The sequence below is a fragment of the Amblyraja radiata genome, chromosome 1, assembly GCF_010909765.2.
Source record: "Amblyraja radiata isolate CabotCenter1 chromosome 1, sAmbRad1.1.pri, whole genome shotgun sequence".
In the NCBI taxonomy this organism is placed as follows: Eukaryota; Metazoa; Chordata; class Chondrichthyes; order Rajiformes; family Rajidae; genus Amblyraja; species Amblyraja radiata.
The window spans coordinates 141,079,697-141,098,570 of NC_045956.1; the positions used below are offsets into that span (position 1 = coordinate 141,079,697).

General features: G+C 43.8%; 1 protein-coding gene across 4 annotated transcripts in view; it reads right to left on the reverse strand.

Moving 5' to 3' along the window:
- The window catches only part of pdzd2 (PDZ domain containing 2), a 376,364-nt gene that overhangs the window by 34,898 nt on the left and 322,592 nt on the right, over nucleotides 1–18,874 (reverse strand). For 3 of the 4 annotated variants that reach the window (XM_033031770.1, XM_033031792.1, XM_033031799.1), the window contains 3 exons: nucleotides 4,911–5,067; nucleotides 1,943–2,760; nucleotides 1,482–1,626 (listed from right to left, as the gene is read on the reverse strand). In XM_033031770.1, coding sequence (XP_032887661.1) covers nucleotides 1,482–1,626; nucleotides 1,943–2,760; nucleotides 4,911–5,067 — 1,120 coding nt within the window. The remainder of the gene's footprint in view (nucleotides 1–1,481; nucleotides 1,627–1,942; nucleotides 2,761–4,910; nucleotides 5,068–18,874) is intronic. The other variant, XM_033031783.1, reaches the window with a different exon arrangement.

Here is an 18,874-nt window from a genome sequence, read left to right on the forward strand (position 1 = left end):
TCGTGCTTGGTGGCTGAGCCAAACCAGACCATGATGGAGAAGGTCAGTACAGACTCTACGATGACCGTACAGAATTGGACCATCATTGCCTGTGGCAGATTGTGCTTCCTCAGCTGCCGCAGGAAGTACATCCTCTGTTGTGCCTTTTTGACTGTGGAGTCGATGGTAGCCCCCCATTTAAGGTCCTTGGAGATGATGGTTCCCAGGAACTGTGGTGTTGTTGATGGTGAGTGGGGTGAGGGGAGGGGGAGCTCTCCTAAAGTCTACTATCAATTCCACTGTCTTAAGAGCATTGAGCTCCAGGTTGTTGCGACGGCACCAGGAAACCAGGCACACCCAAACTGGAGGAACAGCACCTTGTATTTCACAAGATGTTTTTCTACAGTAGTAATATTGTTTGCAATAATCTACCAAACAGAACAACAGTACGGTAAAACTGCTGGTTACATTCAAGATACAATTGCAAAATGGTGCAACATAATTTCCTTCTTTTAATCAGTTTGATTTGTTTAACATTTTTGAAAGTAGTATCCTAATAGATAGATAGATAGATAGATAGATAGATAGATAAACTTTATGAATCCCCTTATTCAGGGGAAATTCTGATGTCCTTGCAGCACACTAATAAAAATACAACACAGCATTCATAAAGAAATTCAACACCAAAACATCCCCCCACAGTGATTCCCACTGTGGGGGAAGGCACAAAGTCCAGTCCCCATCCTCTTGTCCACCCATAGTCGGGCCTATTGAGGCCTCCACAGTCGCCACCACGGCGCCCGATGTTCTCGCCGGGTGATGGTACTCCGGCGTCGGGAGAACCCCCAGCGGCTTGGGGTGCCAGGAACGGCCGCCTTCCCACCGGAGCTTGCGACTTCCAAGCCAACAGACCACGCCAGACGGAGCTCCGCACACTGGTGATCTCGACGAGATGTAAGTTCAACGTCGCAGCTGGCCGCTCCACAGAACCGCGGCTCCACGATGTTTTCCTCGGCGGTACCAAGCATACTGGAGTTCCAGCGCGGCGACCCAGGAAAGGCATCGCCCGCTCCACGACAGCGCTCCAGCGCTGCACTGCCGCCAAAGCCGATGTTGTGCGCCACCACCAATGCCGACGTTCTGCGCCGCCACCAAAGCCGATGTTCTGGCCAGGTCCTCTCAGGGAAACGTCGCTCTAGGCCGCGAGGACAGGTCGAAGACGCTGCTCGGAGGAAGGCAACCCCTCCGACCAGGTAGGGACTTAGAAAAGCAGTTTCCCCCTTCCCCCCCACCACCCCCCACACACAAAAGATTTAGACCCCCTGACTGTACACTTAACAAACTAAAAATAATAAAAAAAGAAGGGGAAAAAAACAGACAGCTGCAGGACAGGCAGCCGTTCAGGACAGCGCCTCCTCCGGTTTGCTCTTAATGCTCTTAATATGTTTTTTTTTAAAAATCATAATTGCAAACTCATTTTATGGTGAAAAACCTGAACTTACCAGAAACTGGTTTCCGTACTTCCAGTGTGATGGCGTGTGGGAGGTCGTTCATAAGGCTGCAGGTCTCTTGGTAAGACATGTTACAGACCGGCAAACCATTAATCATGACAACTTCATCTCCAGGGACTAGTTTTCCCTTTGATTCCTACAAAAGTAACGTCGCAGTTATAGAAGTGTTACAGAAATTGTTATTTACCCAAGCAGCCAAAGTCCAGGTATTAAATTGAAGTACAAGTACAGATGATTTGTTAAAAAAAAACACAATGAAGTTCAAACTCGATCATTAGCACGGTGAATCAAATACACCAAGATGAGGCTAAGATTTAATGGGCTCGGTTCCCTCTAAATTTATTGGCCATATAAATCTTCTTTTGTGAAACAACAGCCTAGAAACCTTGAGTTTCGGGGGAGCAAACGATTATGTAGTTAAACAATAATCAATGATGAACTTCAGCACTTACTCTCTCGGCAACTCCGCCCGGCTGTAAACCGTTTACCAGAATCCTCACTGGGGAAACTTTAATTTCCAAATCCAATCCAAATGATTCTGCCTCTTTGCGCAAGAGTTGTATAGTTTCTGTTTGGGAAAGTCCCGAGGCATCAGCACACCTTTTGCTGTGGGGCAGTGGCCTGGCCACGGGCTTGCTGGAGTTGGATTGATGCTCCTCGTTCTTCTGCCGCAGAACGTTGGCTGGGCATTCCACGCTCATCATGCTCTTCACTCTGGTGACAGCTTTGTGCTCCAGTTTGGGCGAACGCTTAGACTCCAGCTGGCCTTCCTTCACACCCAGGTTGCTGGGGTTCGTCTCAGTGGAGCTGGAAGATTCAAAGAATTTCAGTGGCATGAAGGGCGAGTCGACCATCTGCTCCATCGAGGAGCTGTCCTCGGATTCGAGCGAGCTGCCATAGAGTGACGTGGCACCTTCGCTGCTGACATTCCTCTGCAATTCGCCATCCTGGCTGTCATCGTCAACTTCAACGGACGAAGTGGCTATGATGATCTCGGAATCTTCCTTGGGTGTCCTTTGAGCTGGATCCCTTTGTGACTGTTGAAAGTGAACGCTTTCTGCAGCTTTCACAAAGTCCTCTTCATCACTGGTGTCGTCGTAGCAAATGACCCTCCTTTGCCGCAGCAGAGGGCTGCGGATCGAATTGGGACTCCCATTCAGGCTGGCCTGACGAGCAGCTTCCGCATGATTGCTACGAGACACTGCAGCCTTCCCACCGCTGAGAGTGACGGAGGGATCCGCTGGGTTGGACGCGTCCATTTCTTTCAGCACTGGAAATATATTTACAATTGTTCTGTTACTATCATTGAACAAAATACCCACAAGTTCTTCTCATGAACAGAACTAAAGACAAGCAAAGAAAATGCTCCACCCTCCTCAGCCCTTCAGTCCGCATGAGGCACCCACCCCATGGCTTAACTCAAACTTCCTGGGAACCTCCAGAGCTATATTAGCAGGAAGCTGCTTTAATTATATTGACAGGCTCAGTCATTGCAGATGCCGGGCCTGCTCCGCCCTTGGATAGAAGTCATACAACACTCAGGACAGCATTACAACAATCACATCTGTGTCTGGGAAATAAGCTTTCTCTGGGGACATCAATCAGGATATCTGGCCACGTCTGCTTCATCCTTATTTTCTTTCTCTTTATCACAACTTTAAATAATGGCATCATGTCTTTGAACAACACAACTTAAATCAGTCCACATAAATGGTAGGGCCCTCGGTTCAATTGATGTACAGTGTAATCTTGGGGTGACAATAAAAGTAGATAAGGTGGTATCGAAGGCACATGGAATATTTGCCTTCATCGGTGAGGGTGCTGAGTATTAAAGCTGGGAGTTCATCTGACAACTGCATAAACTGTTGGTACATATGGAGCATTGTGTGCATTTCTGGTCACCGCATTACAGTAAGGATATGGAGGATATGGAAAGTGTTCAGAAGAGGTTCACCAAGGCTGTTGAGAATATTAACTCTAAGGAGGAGTTCGACAAACTTAGAGGCACAAGCGATTGCAGATGCTGGAATCTCTAGCAATAAACGGGAAGCTGGAGGAACTCAGCACATCTGGAACAAACTTGGACTGTTTTCTCTGGAGTGTCAGAAGCTGAGGGACTGCCTAATAGAAGTATACAAGATGATCAGAGCATGGACAGAGTTTTGCCATTGTGGCAATGTCAAATACTAGATACTCTCATAGCTTTATCAGAGGGAGATATTTTGAGAGATCTACAAGTAATGAGTTTGACATAGAGAATGATAAGAGCAAGGTACGTCATGATTTTTACATAGTAGAAACATAGAAAATAGGTGCAGGAGTAGGCCATTCGGCCCTTCGAGCCTGCACCGCCATTCAATATGGCTGATCATCCAACTCAGTATCCTGTACCTGCCTTCTCTCCATACCTCCTGATCCCTTTAGCCACAAGGGCCACATCTAACTCCCTCTTAAATAGGACTCTAAATATAGCAGATATAATAGCAATGTTTAAGAGGCATGTAGACAGATGTATGAACCGACAGGAAATGGAGGGATTATAGACCAAGTTCAGGAAGATGAGCAGTTTAGATTTTCATTCATGGCCAGCACTGACACTGTGGGCGTAGATGCCTGTACCTGTACTGTTCTATGTTTCTACATTCTATGTAAGTGGCAACATTCTACCTGTTTCTTTCTCTTTTGTTCTTTGCTGTCCCATAAATTACATCCCCACAACTTCTCAACTCTCTGAAGGCAAATATAAAATTAGGAAAAATTATTTGACAATTTTTACCAAACGATTCACAGAATTTTTATAGCATAGGATGAGGCCTTTTGGTCCATCAATTCTATACCGGTTCCCTATAGGGCAACTCTAATAGTTCCGTGTCAACAGGAGAAATGAAAAGAAACCCTTCGAAACACAAAGTGATAGCCTTTGATTTTGTATTCATTTCATATTTCATAATGATGTAGAAAGAGAGCATTCAACCCATTAAATCTCTCAAGAGCATTTCCAGCAATCCCATTGTCCCACATATTTCTCTGCAACATGTTCTTTTCCACTTAACCATCAACACCCCCTTGACTCTCCCCTCATGCACCTACTCCAGGGATAATTTACAGTGCAAATCCAAGCTTTTCACCACTACCCACAGCAACATATCGTCATCCAGTTAACATTTTAAATAAGATGAAATTCACTTGTTTTAAAAGTGCTAATATTAATATTACTGCTATACTAATATTAATAGCAGTAACATTAAATATAAATAGCAGATGTGGGAATCATACATCAACCATTATTCATTAATATCTCCAATGGTCATTTCATGTTCATGATATTGGAAGTAGTTAGTTTAAAAAATTTAAAGCAGGATACGATTATCAGTTTCCATCATGGTATCAAGAAACAAACTGAGTTAGAGTATGTCAAACCTGAATTTGGAGAAGAACCATCCAAGGAATTGTTCATGTTTTTTTGCATCAGATGTTCATCAAAAACCGTTTCCATTGTTTCGGAGAATGATGATTGTCCGGGTACATTGTGCGAAAAGTATTGGGAAAGTTCTGTTTCGGAACTCAGGGAACCCTGCTGAAAGAGAATGGAACTAGATAGAATTTCACATGACAAAGGCAGACCATTCAGCTCTAACGGACTACGTCCTTAATCCACACCCAGCAATAGATAATAAGAAGGAACTGCAGATGCTGGAAAATCGAAGGTACACAAAAAAGCTGGAAAAACTCAGCGGGTGCAGTAGCATTTATGGAGCGAAGGAAATAGGCAGCGTTTCGGGCCGAAACCCTTCCTCAGTCTGAAGAAGGGTTTCGGCCCGAAACGTTGCCTATTTCCTTCGCTCCATAGATGCTGCTGCACCCGCTGCGTTTCTCCAGCTTTTTTGTGTACAATAGATAATAGGTGCAGGAATAGGCCATTCGGCCCTTCAAGCCAGCACTGCCATTCAATATGATAATTGCTGATCATCCACAATCAGTACTCCATTCCTGTCTTTTCGCCATATCCCCTGACTCCGCGATCTTTTAGAGCTCTATCCAACTCTCTCTTGAAAGCATCCAGAGAATTGGACTCCACTGCCTTCTGAGGCAGAGAATTCCACAGATTCATAACCCTCTGTGTGAAAAAGATTTTTCCTCATCTCCGTTCTAAATGACTTACCCCTTATTCTTAAACTGTGGCCCCTGGTTCTGGACTCTCTCAACATTGGGAACATGTTTCTTGCCTCTAGTGTGTCCAAACCCTTAATAAACGTATATGTTTCAATAAGATTCCCACTCATCCTTCTAAATTCCAAAGTATACAAGCCCAACCACTCCATTCTATCAACGTAGACAGTCCTGTCATCCCAGGAATTAACCTCGTGAACCTACGCTGCAATCCCTCAAATGCAAAAATGTCCTTCCTCAAATTTGGAGACCAAAACTGCACATAATACTCCAGGTGTGGTCTCATTAGGGCCCCGTACAACTGCAGAAGGACCTCTTTGTTCCTGTACTCAACTCCTCTTGTTATGAAGGCCAACATGCCATGATGAGGACCACTCCTCGTCATGTTTCAATTTATCCTTGTACATTAAATGTATTATATTATTCTTGGTTTATACTACTGTGTATGACTTCTAATAAAAATATTATTTAAAAAATAAATAATAATAAATTAAAAAAAAGAAAACTATTTTGCCTTTTATTTATTGATATGGGACAACCACAGTGATGTTTCTGGAAAAGTAACTTGCCTGATTCCAAGTAGTTTATTTAATGGTACTGATGTGGTAAATAAGAGAGCCACATCTCAATTTCATTTTTGATTTGATTTAATCTTTTTTTCTAGTATTATACATTATGGTAGGTGGCTATATATCTCATTATGTCTGTGACAATCAGTTATTCAATTAGTTCCAATCCCCTGCTTTTTCCCTCAGCCTTGCAGATTTTTCCTTTTTAAATATCTATCCAAATCCCTTGCAAAATTTACTGTTAAATATATTCTGTCATCTACTCAGAATTTGCATTCCAGATCATAACAGATTTAAATGTAATAAAACTATTTTCTGGTGATTGGAGAAATTAGATATTTCAAAGTTCCAGAGTTCAGACCTTTGGAAGTTATATTTCCTTTTTAAAATGACTAATTTAATGAAGTAAAATATGCATAAGTACATATGACTGTGGTGATACATCTCTAGAACATTAGGTGTTCATGTAACAGTATAACTTAGGACTCTCAACAAATAGCTATTTTGTTTATTTTTCACTGTTCCAAAGTTTGTTCTCATCTCTTTTGAAATGTGGTTTCAGCAGTTGCCAAATGCACTAACAGATGATTTAACTGCGCTGAACACCAGAATTACATTTTCTATGGGAACCGATCGATATCTGGTTCCCCTGCCTGGTCAATGGGGATTTATTGCTACTCCACCATGATTTAAAATCCACTACATTATTTAGGACATTATCAAAAATGTTCTTCTTTCCCCTTTTAAAAATATCATCATAGTAGTATTCATTTTCAGTCTACCTTAAATGAGTACAAGCGTGAGAAAGATTGATTATTAATAGGAAAGAGATAGTTTCTCAAGCGCCCCCAACATTAGGGAGGAAATTGTATTTCTAAAATAAATGGTCTGCATTGTGATTTTCTGCAATGCATCTGCACATGTGTCAGGAAGTGAAAGTTGAATGAAAAGTTGTGTTGATTTATTCATTCTTTTCCAACATGAATGCTAAGAGAGCAAATTTTATTCCATGTTTCAAATTCTCAGTAGTTATAACTGAATTCTTCAAGGATGAATTTCTGTAATCCAAACGGCACCAACGTGAGTGCCGCCTTCATCTATTCCAACTCCTCCTTCCTTGGTTCACAATAGTCGATGATCACAATGATGTGTAAGAAAGAACTGCAGATGCTGGTTTAAACCGAAGATAGACACAAAAAGCTGCAGTAACTCAGCGGGAAAGGCATCTCTGGAGAGGAATGGGTGACGTCTCGGGTCTCAACCTGAAACGTCACCCATTCCTTCTCTCCAGAGATGCTGCCAGTCCCACTGACTTACTCCAGCTTTTTGTGTCTATCATCTGCAACCTGTCCAGTTCGTTTCTGCACAAAAAAGGGATGTCCCCAACAACTATCACTAACTTCTACAGATGCGCCGCAGAATGCATTTTATCGGGATGCATCACAGCATGGTTTGGGAACAGCTGCTACTATGAAAGGACTGTACCACCTCTGCCAGGAAACTATCTTATCTCTGTCCCATCTGTGATTGTACAAGTGAACCTCTCTAATTAATCCAGGAGGGTTATGGTCTGAGCGCAGGTATATGGGACTAGGGGAGACTATGTGTTCGGCACGGACTAGAGGGGTCGAGATGGCCTGTTTCCGTGCTGTAATTGTTATATGGTTATATGGTTATATGAATAAGACCTGAATTCAATGGCCCTGATAACTCATCAGAATGAAGTATGTTTAAGAAAGAACTGCAGATGCTGGAAAAATCAAAGGTGGACAAAGAAGAATGAATTGATTGACTCATAGGCATGAAGGGATTATGGAAATAACAAACGACAAAAGAGATCAAGAGATCCCCACACACCCATTGCTTTGCTTCAGTTCTGCGGCCATTTGGTTCCCTTCAGAACATCTATAATTCTGGGGACAACAAGCTTCTTGTGGTAATTATGGCATTTTCTGGGCTTGAGCATTTGCTTTGAATATCTTATTCTCTGTCCCTTCTGATTGTACAAGTGAATCTCTCCGATTCCACAGAAACATGACCTGAATTCAATGGCCCTGAAAACTCATGTCAGAATGAAGTGGAACTGAATAGCTCAGAACAAGCAGGGAATGTTTTTGTCAAATGCGATGTTTTCACCCTGATTTCTAGTTATTTCTAGAAATAATTGAACAATGTGACAGGACCACTTTGTTCAGGTGGTTATGGGACCCAGTGGACCAGGTGGCTGTGAGACCAGTGGACCAGGAGGCTGCTGGGACCCAGTGGACCAGGAGGCTGCTGGGGAGGTAAATCTACAGCAGGAGGCTTCAGAAGGAAATCCATGGAATAGACTCTTGCAGATTGAAGGAAGCAACAGAGCATTGGAATAAGAGAAGGGATAGTCTTCAATCAATCCACTAGGGAGGCTGAAAATCTCTGAGGAGGTGGGGGTTGTTCCCCCTGGTCCAGAAGGATGAATATAAAAGTCAATTATATTTCTCAGCCGGCAGCTCTCACCTCCACCTGCTTCACTTCCCTGTGTCAGGATTTCCTGAGGCACGAGAAATGTCCCCGGTAATTATTCCATTTAAGGTTTGTTATTATTATTGTGATTGTGAATCAGACTGAGATAAATGGATAGACTTAACATGCTGGAGTAACTGAACGGGTCAGGGAGTATCTCTGGAGAAAAGGAATAGGTGACATTTTGGGTTGGGACGCTTCTTGGAAGTTCACATGCCAATTAAGACCAATAACCTTGTATCTGTAAGAATTGTATTTAACCATTAATCAGCACCATATTATATTAGGCAAAGGAGCCTGTGCCGAAGCTGAGACAAATGTTACTTTATAATCGTAAAATGAATGTGGGGAAGTGCAACCCTTTAGCAACACTGTCAGCCATGATCACAATGAATGGCGGTGCTGGCTCGAAGGGCCGAATGGCCTCCTCCTGCACGTATTTTCTATGTTTCTATGTTCTGCCATATCTAAATTACGTACACCAGAGACCAAAGGCTGTTGCTTCTATATTTAGGCAAGTGCTTTAACTTAATTTGCAGCAGTCTTCCACCTTGCCAGATTGAACCACACAATTTCACATAAAAAGGCCTTTCTACATAAGCCTATTGATTTATTTCATACATAGATAATGTGTACTACAGTCAGATAGCCACCTACAAGTGCCATTTCACATGGTCTTTTCTTGCCAGGAGCAGGGAGACGTCCATTCAATGCACGTTAGGCTCCCACGCAGTGCCTGGCTACTCGAGCCTGACGGGACCTGCCTGTGTTTGCCAGGTGTTTATTCTAATAAAACATTTTGATTTAGTTCAGTCTCAGTGATTTATCCAGGTCAGCATGACTTGGTTAGTACAACTGCACGTGTTCCTTATTTCTGATCGAAACTTTGTAAACAAGCAGAACAAAAGTTGGCTTGAGATTGTTATGGTGATGGTTGGCTCAGGCCACGTAAGGAATAATTATAAGAATTTGGGCTCAAGTCCAATTAAAATTGGCTGATGTTGGTTGGGTTTAAAGGTTTTACCTTGAAGCTGAAGTAGATGTCGAGATGTGAAAGAAGAATACGTGAAACTGACCCTCTTTGATGACCCTCGGACTATTCTTGATCGGACTTTGCTGGCTTTACCTTGCATTAAATGTTATTCCCTTATCATATATGTATATACTGTCAATGGATCGATTGTAATCATGTACTGCCTTTCTACTGACTGGTTAGCACGCAACAAAAAGCTTTTCACTGTCCCTTGTAACACGTGACAATAAACTAAACTAAACTGAACCACTCTTTCTTCTTATGCAATTTTAATATTTAAATTCTAATGTAACTTGTCTAAAGTATCATAGGACTAAAATGGATATCTGTGCAGCCATTTGAGAAAAATGATTTACTATGGTCTTATTACTATAGTCTTATTAACGATGGTTAAACATTTTTGAGTCACGATGCCCATTTTTATGCTACAATACATAAACATGCAATAAAACTTGCAATGTTTATAGCAATATATAAATCACTATGAGAAGTAACATATTAATTAAATTTTATCTTGAATAGCCATCAGTCATGTTCAAAGTGAAAAATGTTTACTGCCTGGGAATGTGGATAGGATCCTTACCCTTCATTATTTTTAATATTAACTAATAGTTGATTTAATGTAATTTTTATTAAAAACAAGTACAGGACCAAGCTTTGAAAAATGTATCATAATACTCCAAGTTTGTATTCTGCAGAATTGAGACATACTTCCCTTCTACCCAACATGTTTTTCTCTTTATTTAGAGTATCACCCCACCTCATTTGTACCCCGTTCCCAAAGGTGCTGCCATGTACTCTTAACGCTATCTCAATCGTGTATTCCATTGTCATTTTTTTTTTTTTGCACTACTTGATGTGGCACTATAAGTGCATTTGGAGCATTGTGTGAATTTGTGGTAGTCCCATTGCAGAACAGGATTACCAGAATGCTGCCTGGATTCGGGGCTATTAGTTACAATGAATGTTTGGACAAACATATTGTTTTCTTTAGAACACCAGAATTTGAGGGGAGGCCTGATAGAAGTTATAATATTGCGAGTGGCAATGAGAGGGTAGACAGCCAGAACCTTTTTTTTTCAGGGTGCAGATGTCAAGGCTAGAGGACATAGCTTTAAGATGAAAGGGGCAAAGTTTAAAGGAGATGCGAGGGGTAATTTTCTTTTACACATTGGGATTGTGCGTGTCTGGATCATGTTGTCAGGGATGGTGGAGCATATGATGATGGCTTTTAAGAGACTTTTAGATAGGCACTTGGATATGCAGGGAATGGAAAGGTATGGATCATGTGTAGGCAGATGAGGTTAGTTTATTTTGGCATCATGTTTGGCACAGACATTGTGGGTCGAAAGCCCTGTTCCTGTGCTGTACTTTTCTGTTCCATGTTCTATGTACTTCAGCTTGCACTATGATATTTGAGTTAAAACTGGCATGTAACAAAGGTAATGCCACTATGGTGATGGGAGATTTCAAAATGCAGGTAGACTGGGAAAATCAGGTTGGTTCAGGACCCCAAGAAAGAGAGTTTGTAGAATGCCTCCGAGATGGATTCTTAGAGCAGCTTGTAATGGAGTCGACCAGAGAAAAGGCAATTCTGGATTTAGTGTTGTCCAATGAACCAGATATGATAAGAGAACTCGAGGTAAAGGAACTGCTTGGAGGTAGGGATCATAATATGATTAATTTTAATCTGCAATTTGAGAAGGAGAAGGTTAAATCGGAAGTGTCAGTGATGCAGTTGAACAAAGGGGACTATGAAGGCATGAGAGGGGAGCTGGCCAATGTAGACTGGAAAGGGATCCTAGCAGGAATGACGGTGGAACAGCAATGGCAGGAATTTCTGGGCATAATCCGGAAGACGCAGGATCATTTCATTCCAAAAAGGAAGAAAGATTCCAAGGGGAGTAGGATGCAACCGTGGCTGACAAGAGAAGTTAGGGATAGAATAAAACTAAAAGAAAAGATGTATAACACAGCAAAGAGTAACCAGAAGCCAGAGGATTGGGAAACTTTCATAGGACAACAGAAGGAAACAAAACGGGCAATACGGGCTGAAAAGATGAAGTACGACGGGAAGCTGGCCAGGAATATAAAGAATGACAGTAAAAGCTTCTTTAGATATGTTAAGGGAAAAAGAGTAGCAAAGTCAAATGTGGCTCCCTTGAAGGCAGACACGGGTGAAATTATTATGGGGAACAAAGAAATAGCAGAAGAGTTGAATAGGTACTTCGGATCTGACTTCACTAAGGAAGACACAAACAATCTCCCAGATGTACTGGAGGACAGAGGATCTAAGGAGGTAGAGGAACTGAAATACATTTTCATTAGGCGAGAAATAGTATTGGGTAGGCTAATGGGACTGAAGGATGATAAATCCCCTGGGCCTCATGATCTGCATCCCAGGGTCCTCAGGGAGATGGCTCAAGAAATAATGGAAGCATTGGTGATCATTTTCCAATGTTCAATAGATTCAGGATCAGCTCCTGTGGATTGGAGGATAGCTAATGTTATCCCACTTTTCAAGAAAGGAGCGAGAGAGAAAACGGGGAATTACAGACCAGTTAGCCTGACTTCGGTGGTGGGAAAGAAGCTGGAGTCAATTATTAAAGAGGTAATAATGGGGCATTTGGATAGCAGTAAAAGGATTAGTCCAAGTCAACATAGATTTATGAAAGGGAAATCATGCTTGACTAATCTTCTGGAATTTTTTGAGGATGTGACAAGTAAAATGGACGAAGGGGTGCTTGTGGATGTAGTTTATCTAGACTTTCAGAAAGCCTTTGATAAGGTCCCGCACGGGAGACTGGTGACTAAAATTAGAGCACATGCTATTGGGGGTAGGGTGTTGACATGGATAGAAAATTGGTTGGCAGACCGGAAGCAAAGAGTAGGAGTGAACGGGTCCTTTTCAGAATGGCAGGCAGTGGCGAATGGAGTGCCGCAAGGCTCGGTGTTGGGGCCGCAACTGTTTACCATATATATTAATGATTTGGAAGAGGGAATTAGATTAGATTAGATTAGATTAGATTAGATTCCTTTATTGTCATTCAGACCTTTCGGTCTGAACGAAATTTCGTTTCCCTGCAGTCATACAAATAATAATAAAAAATGACAAAAACACACAATCAACACAAATTTAACATCCACCACAGTGAGTTCACCAAACACCTCCTCACTGTGATGGAAGGCAAAATCTTAAAGTCTCTGTCTCTTCCCTCTTCGTTCTACCTCTGCGCCGAGGCGATCCAGGCTCCAGATGTTGTGACCCCACTGGGTGATGGTAAATCCCGCGGCTCAACCGTGCTCCGCGAACGGGCCGGTTCAAACTCCGCAGGTGGTCGCTGCCACCGCCACAGCTCCGAGGCAGAGTCGGTTCTCCGCTGCCGCTGCCGCCGCCACAGCTCCGGGGCCGAGTCGCGTCTCTGCTGCCGCCGCCGCCGCTACAGCTCTGGGGTCGAGTCGGGTCTCCACTGCCGCTGCCGCCGCCGCTACAGCTCTGGGGTCGAGTCGGGTCTCCACTGCAGCTGCCGCCGCCACAGCTCCGGGGCTGTTTCGGGTCTCCGCTGCCGCTGCCGCCGCCGCAGCTCCCAGGCCACCAGCTCCGCCATTAGGCCTCGACGCAGACGGAGACGGGGAATACGACAGAAAAAAAGTTGCATCCCCCGAAGGAAGAGACCAAAACAAAAAGAGACCGAAAGAAAGCAACACTAGCATGTTTGCGGATGACACAAAGCTGGGTGGCAGTGTGAACTGTGAAGAGGATGTTACGAGGTTGCAGGGTGACCTGGACAGGTTGAGTGAGTGGGCAGGTGCGTGGCAGATGCAGTATAATATAGATAAATGTGAGGTTATCCACTTTGGCGGCAAAAACAAGGGGGCAGATTATTATCTCAATGGGGTTAGGTTAGGTAAGGGGGAGGTGCAGCGAGACCTGGGCGTCCTTGTACACCGGTCACTGAAAGTTGGCTTACAGGTACAGCAGGCAGTGAAGAAAGCGAATGGAATGTTGGCCTTCATAACAAAGAGGATTTCAGTATAGGAGTAAAGAGGTTCTTCTGCAGTTGTATAGGGCTCTGGTGAGACCATATCTGGAGTATTGTGTACAGTTTTGGTCTCCTAATTTGAGGAAGGACATCCTTGTGATTGAGGCAGTGCAGTGTAGGTTCACGAGATTGATCCCTGGGATGGCGGGACTGTCATATGAGGAAAGATTAAAAAGACTAGGCTTGTATTCACTGGAGTTTAGAAGGATGAGGGGGAATCTTATAGAAACATATAAAATTATAAAAGGTCTGAACAAGCTAGATGCAGGAAAAATGTTCCCAATGTTGGGCGAGTCCAGAACCAGGGGCCACAGTCTTAGAATACTTTTTCACCCAGAGAGTTGTGAATTTATGGAATTCCCTGCCACAGAGGGCAGTGGAGGCCAAGGCACTGGATGGATTTAAGTGAGAGTTAGATAGAGCTCTAGGGGCTAGTGGAGTCAAGAGATATGGTGAGAAGGCAGGCACGGGTTATTGATAGGGGACGATCAGCGATGATCACAATGAATGGCGGTGCTGGCTCGAAGGGCCGAATGGCCTCCTCCTGCACCTATTTTCTATGTTTCTATGTTTGCACCATTCTGCTGTTTTGTGTTTGTCAATGTATTTTTTGTTATATTCATCATTACCACGAATACTGTTTACTCTTAGCTTCATGTGAACAAGGAATTTCATTGCACCCTGGTGTGTATGCCAATAAATTAAACTAATCTAATCTAATCTTACTAATACTTGGGTATGAGACCTGGGTGTGCTTGTACATCAGTCACTGAAAGTAAGCATGCAGGTACAGCAGGCAATGAAGAATGCTACTAGCATGTTGGCTCTCTCTCCCCTCTCTTTCTTCTATCTCTCTCCCCTCTCCCTCCCCCTCTCTCCTCCCCTCGCTTCCCCCTCTCTCTCCCCCCCCTCTCTCTCCCTTTCTCCCCCCCTCTCCTCCACACTCTCCCCTCTCTCTCTCCTCTTTCTCCTCTCACCTCTCTCTCTCATCTCTCTCTCCCTCCCACCTCACTCCCCCTTGCTCTCTCTCTCTCCTCTGTCTCTATCTCCTCTTTCTCTTTGCCCCCATCTCTCTCGCTTTCCCCCGTTTCTCTCTTTCCCCCTCTCTCTTTTACCACCCCTCTCTCTCTCCTCTCACCCCCCTCTCTCTCCCCTCTGTCTCCACCTCCCTTTGAGAGTCTGTCCCCTCGGCACAGAGACTCTCGCGGCAGCAGCGCTTCTGATGCATCCGACGGCCCGGGACACTCGCACTGTCCGGAGCTGCTCCATGGCCGAAGCTGCAGCGAGCGACTCGCTAGCCGCGCAAATACTCGTCAGCCCCGCAAACTCACCAGCCCCGGCTCCCCGCATCTGTATCCGCCCGCTGCTTGCATCCCTCCCTCAGCCCCGGCTCTCCAACACCCGCGGACCATGCAGTTTATCCGAGTTTTGAAATTTTTGTTGTTCACAGAATTTCTCACCACAGAGCGGGAGAGATTTCTGATTAGCGTGAGGGCGTGAGAGTTTGCTTGAGGGCGTGATTCTCACGCTCAAAGCGTGAGAGTTGGCAGCCCTGTTTATTATAGCAGATCCGCATAGCAGACCAGTGATGCATTTGCTTTATATTTTTAAATGCTCAAAAAGAGTGATGAATAGGATGAAAGTCTCATTAGATAGAGGCAAAAACTTTATCTTCATTTTACTTCAGTGAATCTAATATTCTGAAGCAGATGCAGCGTGTACTCAGTCTGAAGAAGGCTCCCGACCCAAAACGTCACTTATCCATGTTCTCCAGAGATGCTGCCTGACCCGCTGAGCAAGATGTGTCTTTTTCATAAACCACCATCGGCAGTTCCTTGTACTCATTTACACACATGGCTGCAGGAGGACCAGGTCTGGGAACTGAATATTCAAGGGTATACACCCTATCGAAAAGACAGACAGGTGGGCAGAGGGGGTGGGGCAGCTCTGATGGTGAGAAATGAAATTCAGTACCTTGTGAGGGGTAACACAGATTCAGGAGATGTAGTGTCAGTATGGATAGAACTGAGTGTAATGTATTCATGCATATTAATGTATATGCTAATGAGTTGGTGTTGTATATAAGTAGGGAATGTTGGGTAATAAAACTCTCTTGTGATCCAGGCAGCCTGCGTGTAAGTTGTTATTCATTCTGCTGTCCGGAATATAACAAAATTGGCGACGAGGATGGGATAGCGTTTGTGAACTCATCCTTGAAATACAGTGCAGGACTGTTTTGCAACACACAGTATTGTTTAACATTTTAAACAGTAAATACGGAGTAGTGTCGCAGTTGTTTGCAGGCTGGACATGAGAGGCCTGCAGATCTTTCTATGCAGGGGACTGTAGTTTAAAACAGCAGCTAGATAAATCGGCGAGAGTTTGTCAGGCTATCTCTATGTTGTGTCTACGTGGCAAGATGTATAACATTTTAGACTGAGATTTTTTTGTCAAATTCCTCAAGCTGAACAGTCTTTGTACAGCTAAGTTTTAGGTGAATTGTTACACCATACCAGACAGGAATTCGGGGTTTTTGAACGGATCTTTTATTTTTTTTAAAAGAGAACGACACGATGGCAGCGTCCACGGGCTATATTGGAAACCTTGGCACTTTTGACAAGAGTAGAGAGCCGTTCAGCTCCTATATGGAGAGAGCAAACATGTTTTTCACGGCAAACAATATATTGGAGATTAGTGGTGAAGGAGAGATAGTGGCTGAAACAAATAAGGCCGTTTGCGAATGCATGAAAACGATCCTGCTCACGGAGATCGGTCCTGAAGTGTACGGCACACTCGTGAATCTCCTTGCACCCTTAAAGGCAAAAGACGTGCCATTCAATGACATTATAAAGAAGTTAGAGGAGCACTTCAACCCAAAGCCTCTGGAAATTGCAGAAAGCTATAAATTTGGCACTAGAAACCAGAAGCAGAATGAGACAATCAATGAGTACATTGTTGCCTTGAAAAACTTAAGTCTACCTGTAACTTTGGAACCTTTCTTGGACGAGCACTACGAGACAGATTTGTTTGTGGTCTAGTGGATGAACGAATTCAGTCCAAACTCATGAACACTCCAGATCTCACATTCGGGAAAGCATACAAGATTGCTACCACAATGGAGATGGCATCAAAGAATGCTCGGGAGTTTCGTCCACCACGAACTGCAGTGGCCATTTACAGTCACAAGGCAGTGCCTATGGCCAAACCAAGAGGCGCTAAACCAAAACCGAAGTATGGCGGGGAGCCGAGTTCCGCCAGTTGTTATCGTTGCAACGGTAATCACTCATCCCAATTTTGTCAGTTCAAAATGACCAAGTGCTATAACTGCCAGAAGAAAGGCCGTATCGCCTCAGCATGTCGGGCCAAGCATAAAACAGGAAACCAACAATCTGCGGGAATCAAGCAACAACACCGGAGAGGAGTTCACAACTTGGAGGTGAACCCAGATGGAAATGAACTTGGGTTGTACACCATTTATGCAACCAACATCGATAAGCCTACAACAAGCCAAGGCAAGGACTTTCGAACTAAACTATTGATTAATGAACAGTTTATCGATATGTGGATTGACACGGCAGCAGATTGTTCGGTCATGAGCAAAGACCTGTACGAAACAAAGTTCCCACACATACCATTGTTTGAGAGTAAGATCAAGCTGAGAACCTACTCGGGCGATGTTTTGGAGACATGTGGACAAATGAACTGTAAAGTTCAGCATAATGTTCAGTCAGTAACACTGCCCATCATAGTGGCCAACTACAGAAATAAACCAACCCTCCTTGGAAAGGATTGGCTGAGTAGAGTAGAATAGAATTAGACTGGAAGAACATTTTCACCTGTGTATTGTCGACCAAGACCTGTACCATAAGCACTAAAGCAACAAGTGGAGGTAGAAAAACGACAGGTTAGAACGGAAAGGAGTACTTGTGAAGACAGACCTGAGTAACTGGGCAACGCCAACTGTGGCCGTACCCAAGGCCGACAAAACTGTTCAACTATGTGGTGATTACAAAGTCACAATCAACCAAGCCGTTGATGCCGAACAATATCCGTTACCAACCTCGCAAGATCTGTACGCAGAACTTAGCGGAGCAAGAGTCTTCACTAAACTGGACTTGTCTCACGCTTACGCCCAACTCAATGTCGATACGGAAAGTCAGCAGTACTTGACTATCAACACATAAGGGCTTGTATTCATATACAAAGCTGCCCTATGGTGTGAAATCCTCCCCGGAAATGTTTCAGTTTGTCATGGACCAAATATTACAAGGCATTCCGCACTGTGTGTGCAACCAGGATGACCTATTGATATTCACGGAAGGCATGGTAGAACATCTGGAAATCCTAGAGCAAGTTCTCACACGACTGAACTGCCACAATGTCAAACTGCGTCAAAGTAAATGTGCATTTGCACAGTCAGAGGTGGTCTACCTTGGACTCAAAGTAGATGCAAAGGACTTCGCCCTGTGAAGGCAAAAGTTGAAGCAATAGTGAATGCTCCAAAACCCAACAATGTGTCAGAGCTACGATCATTCCTTGGGATGCACGATTCCTTCCAGATTCAGCAACTGTGCTAAAGCTACTTCATCATCTGCTACAAAAAGATGTAAAATGGACGTGGGGAAAGGAACAGCAACGTGCATTTGACATCTTCAAGGAAACTTGACAAGTGACAAACTTCTTGTTCACTACGATACGACACGTGAGATGCAACTTGCTTGTGATGCTTCAAGTTATGGTGTAGGTGCAGTGATCTCCCACGTAATGAATGACGGACAGGAAAAGCCTATTGCTTTTGCATCCCGCACCCTGTCATCGAGTGAACGCAACTATGCGCAGATGGAAAAGGAAGCACTCAGCATCGTGTTGGGTAATAAAACTCTCTTGTGATCCAGGCAGCCTGCGTGTAAGTTGTTATTCATTCTGCTGTCCGGAATATAACACTGAGGAATTCCAGAACTATACCCTGGAATTGAAAAGGATGAGAGGATATCTTATTGCAACATAAAAGATTTATAAGGGTTTGGACAGGCTAGATGCAAGAAAAATGTTCCCGATGTTGGGGGA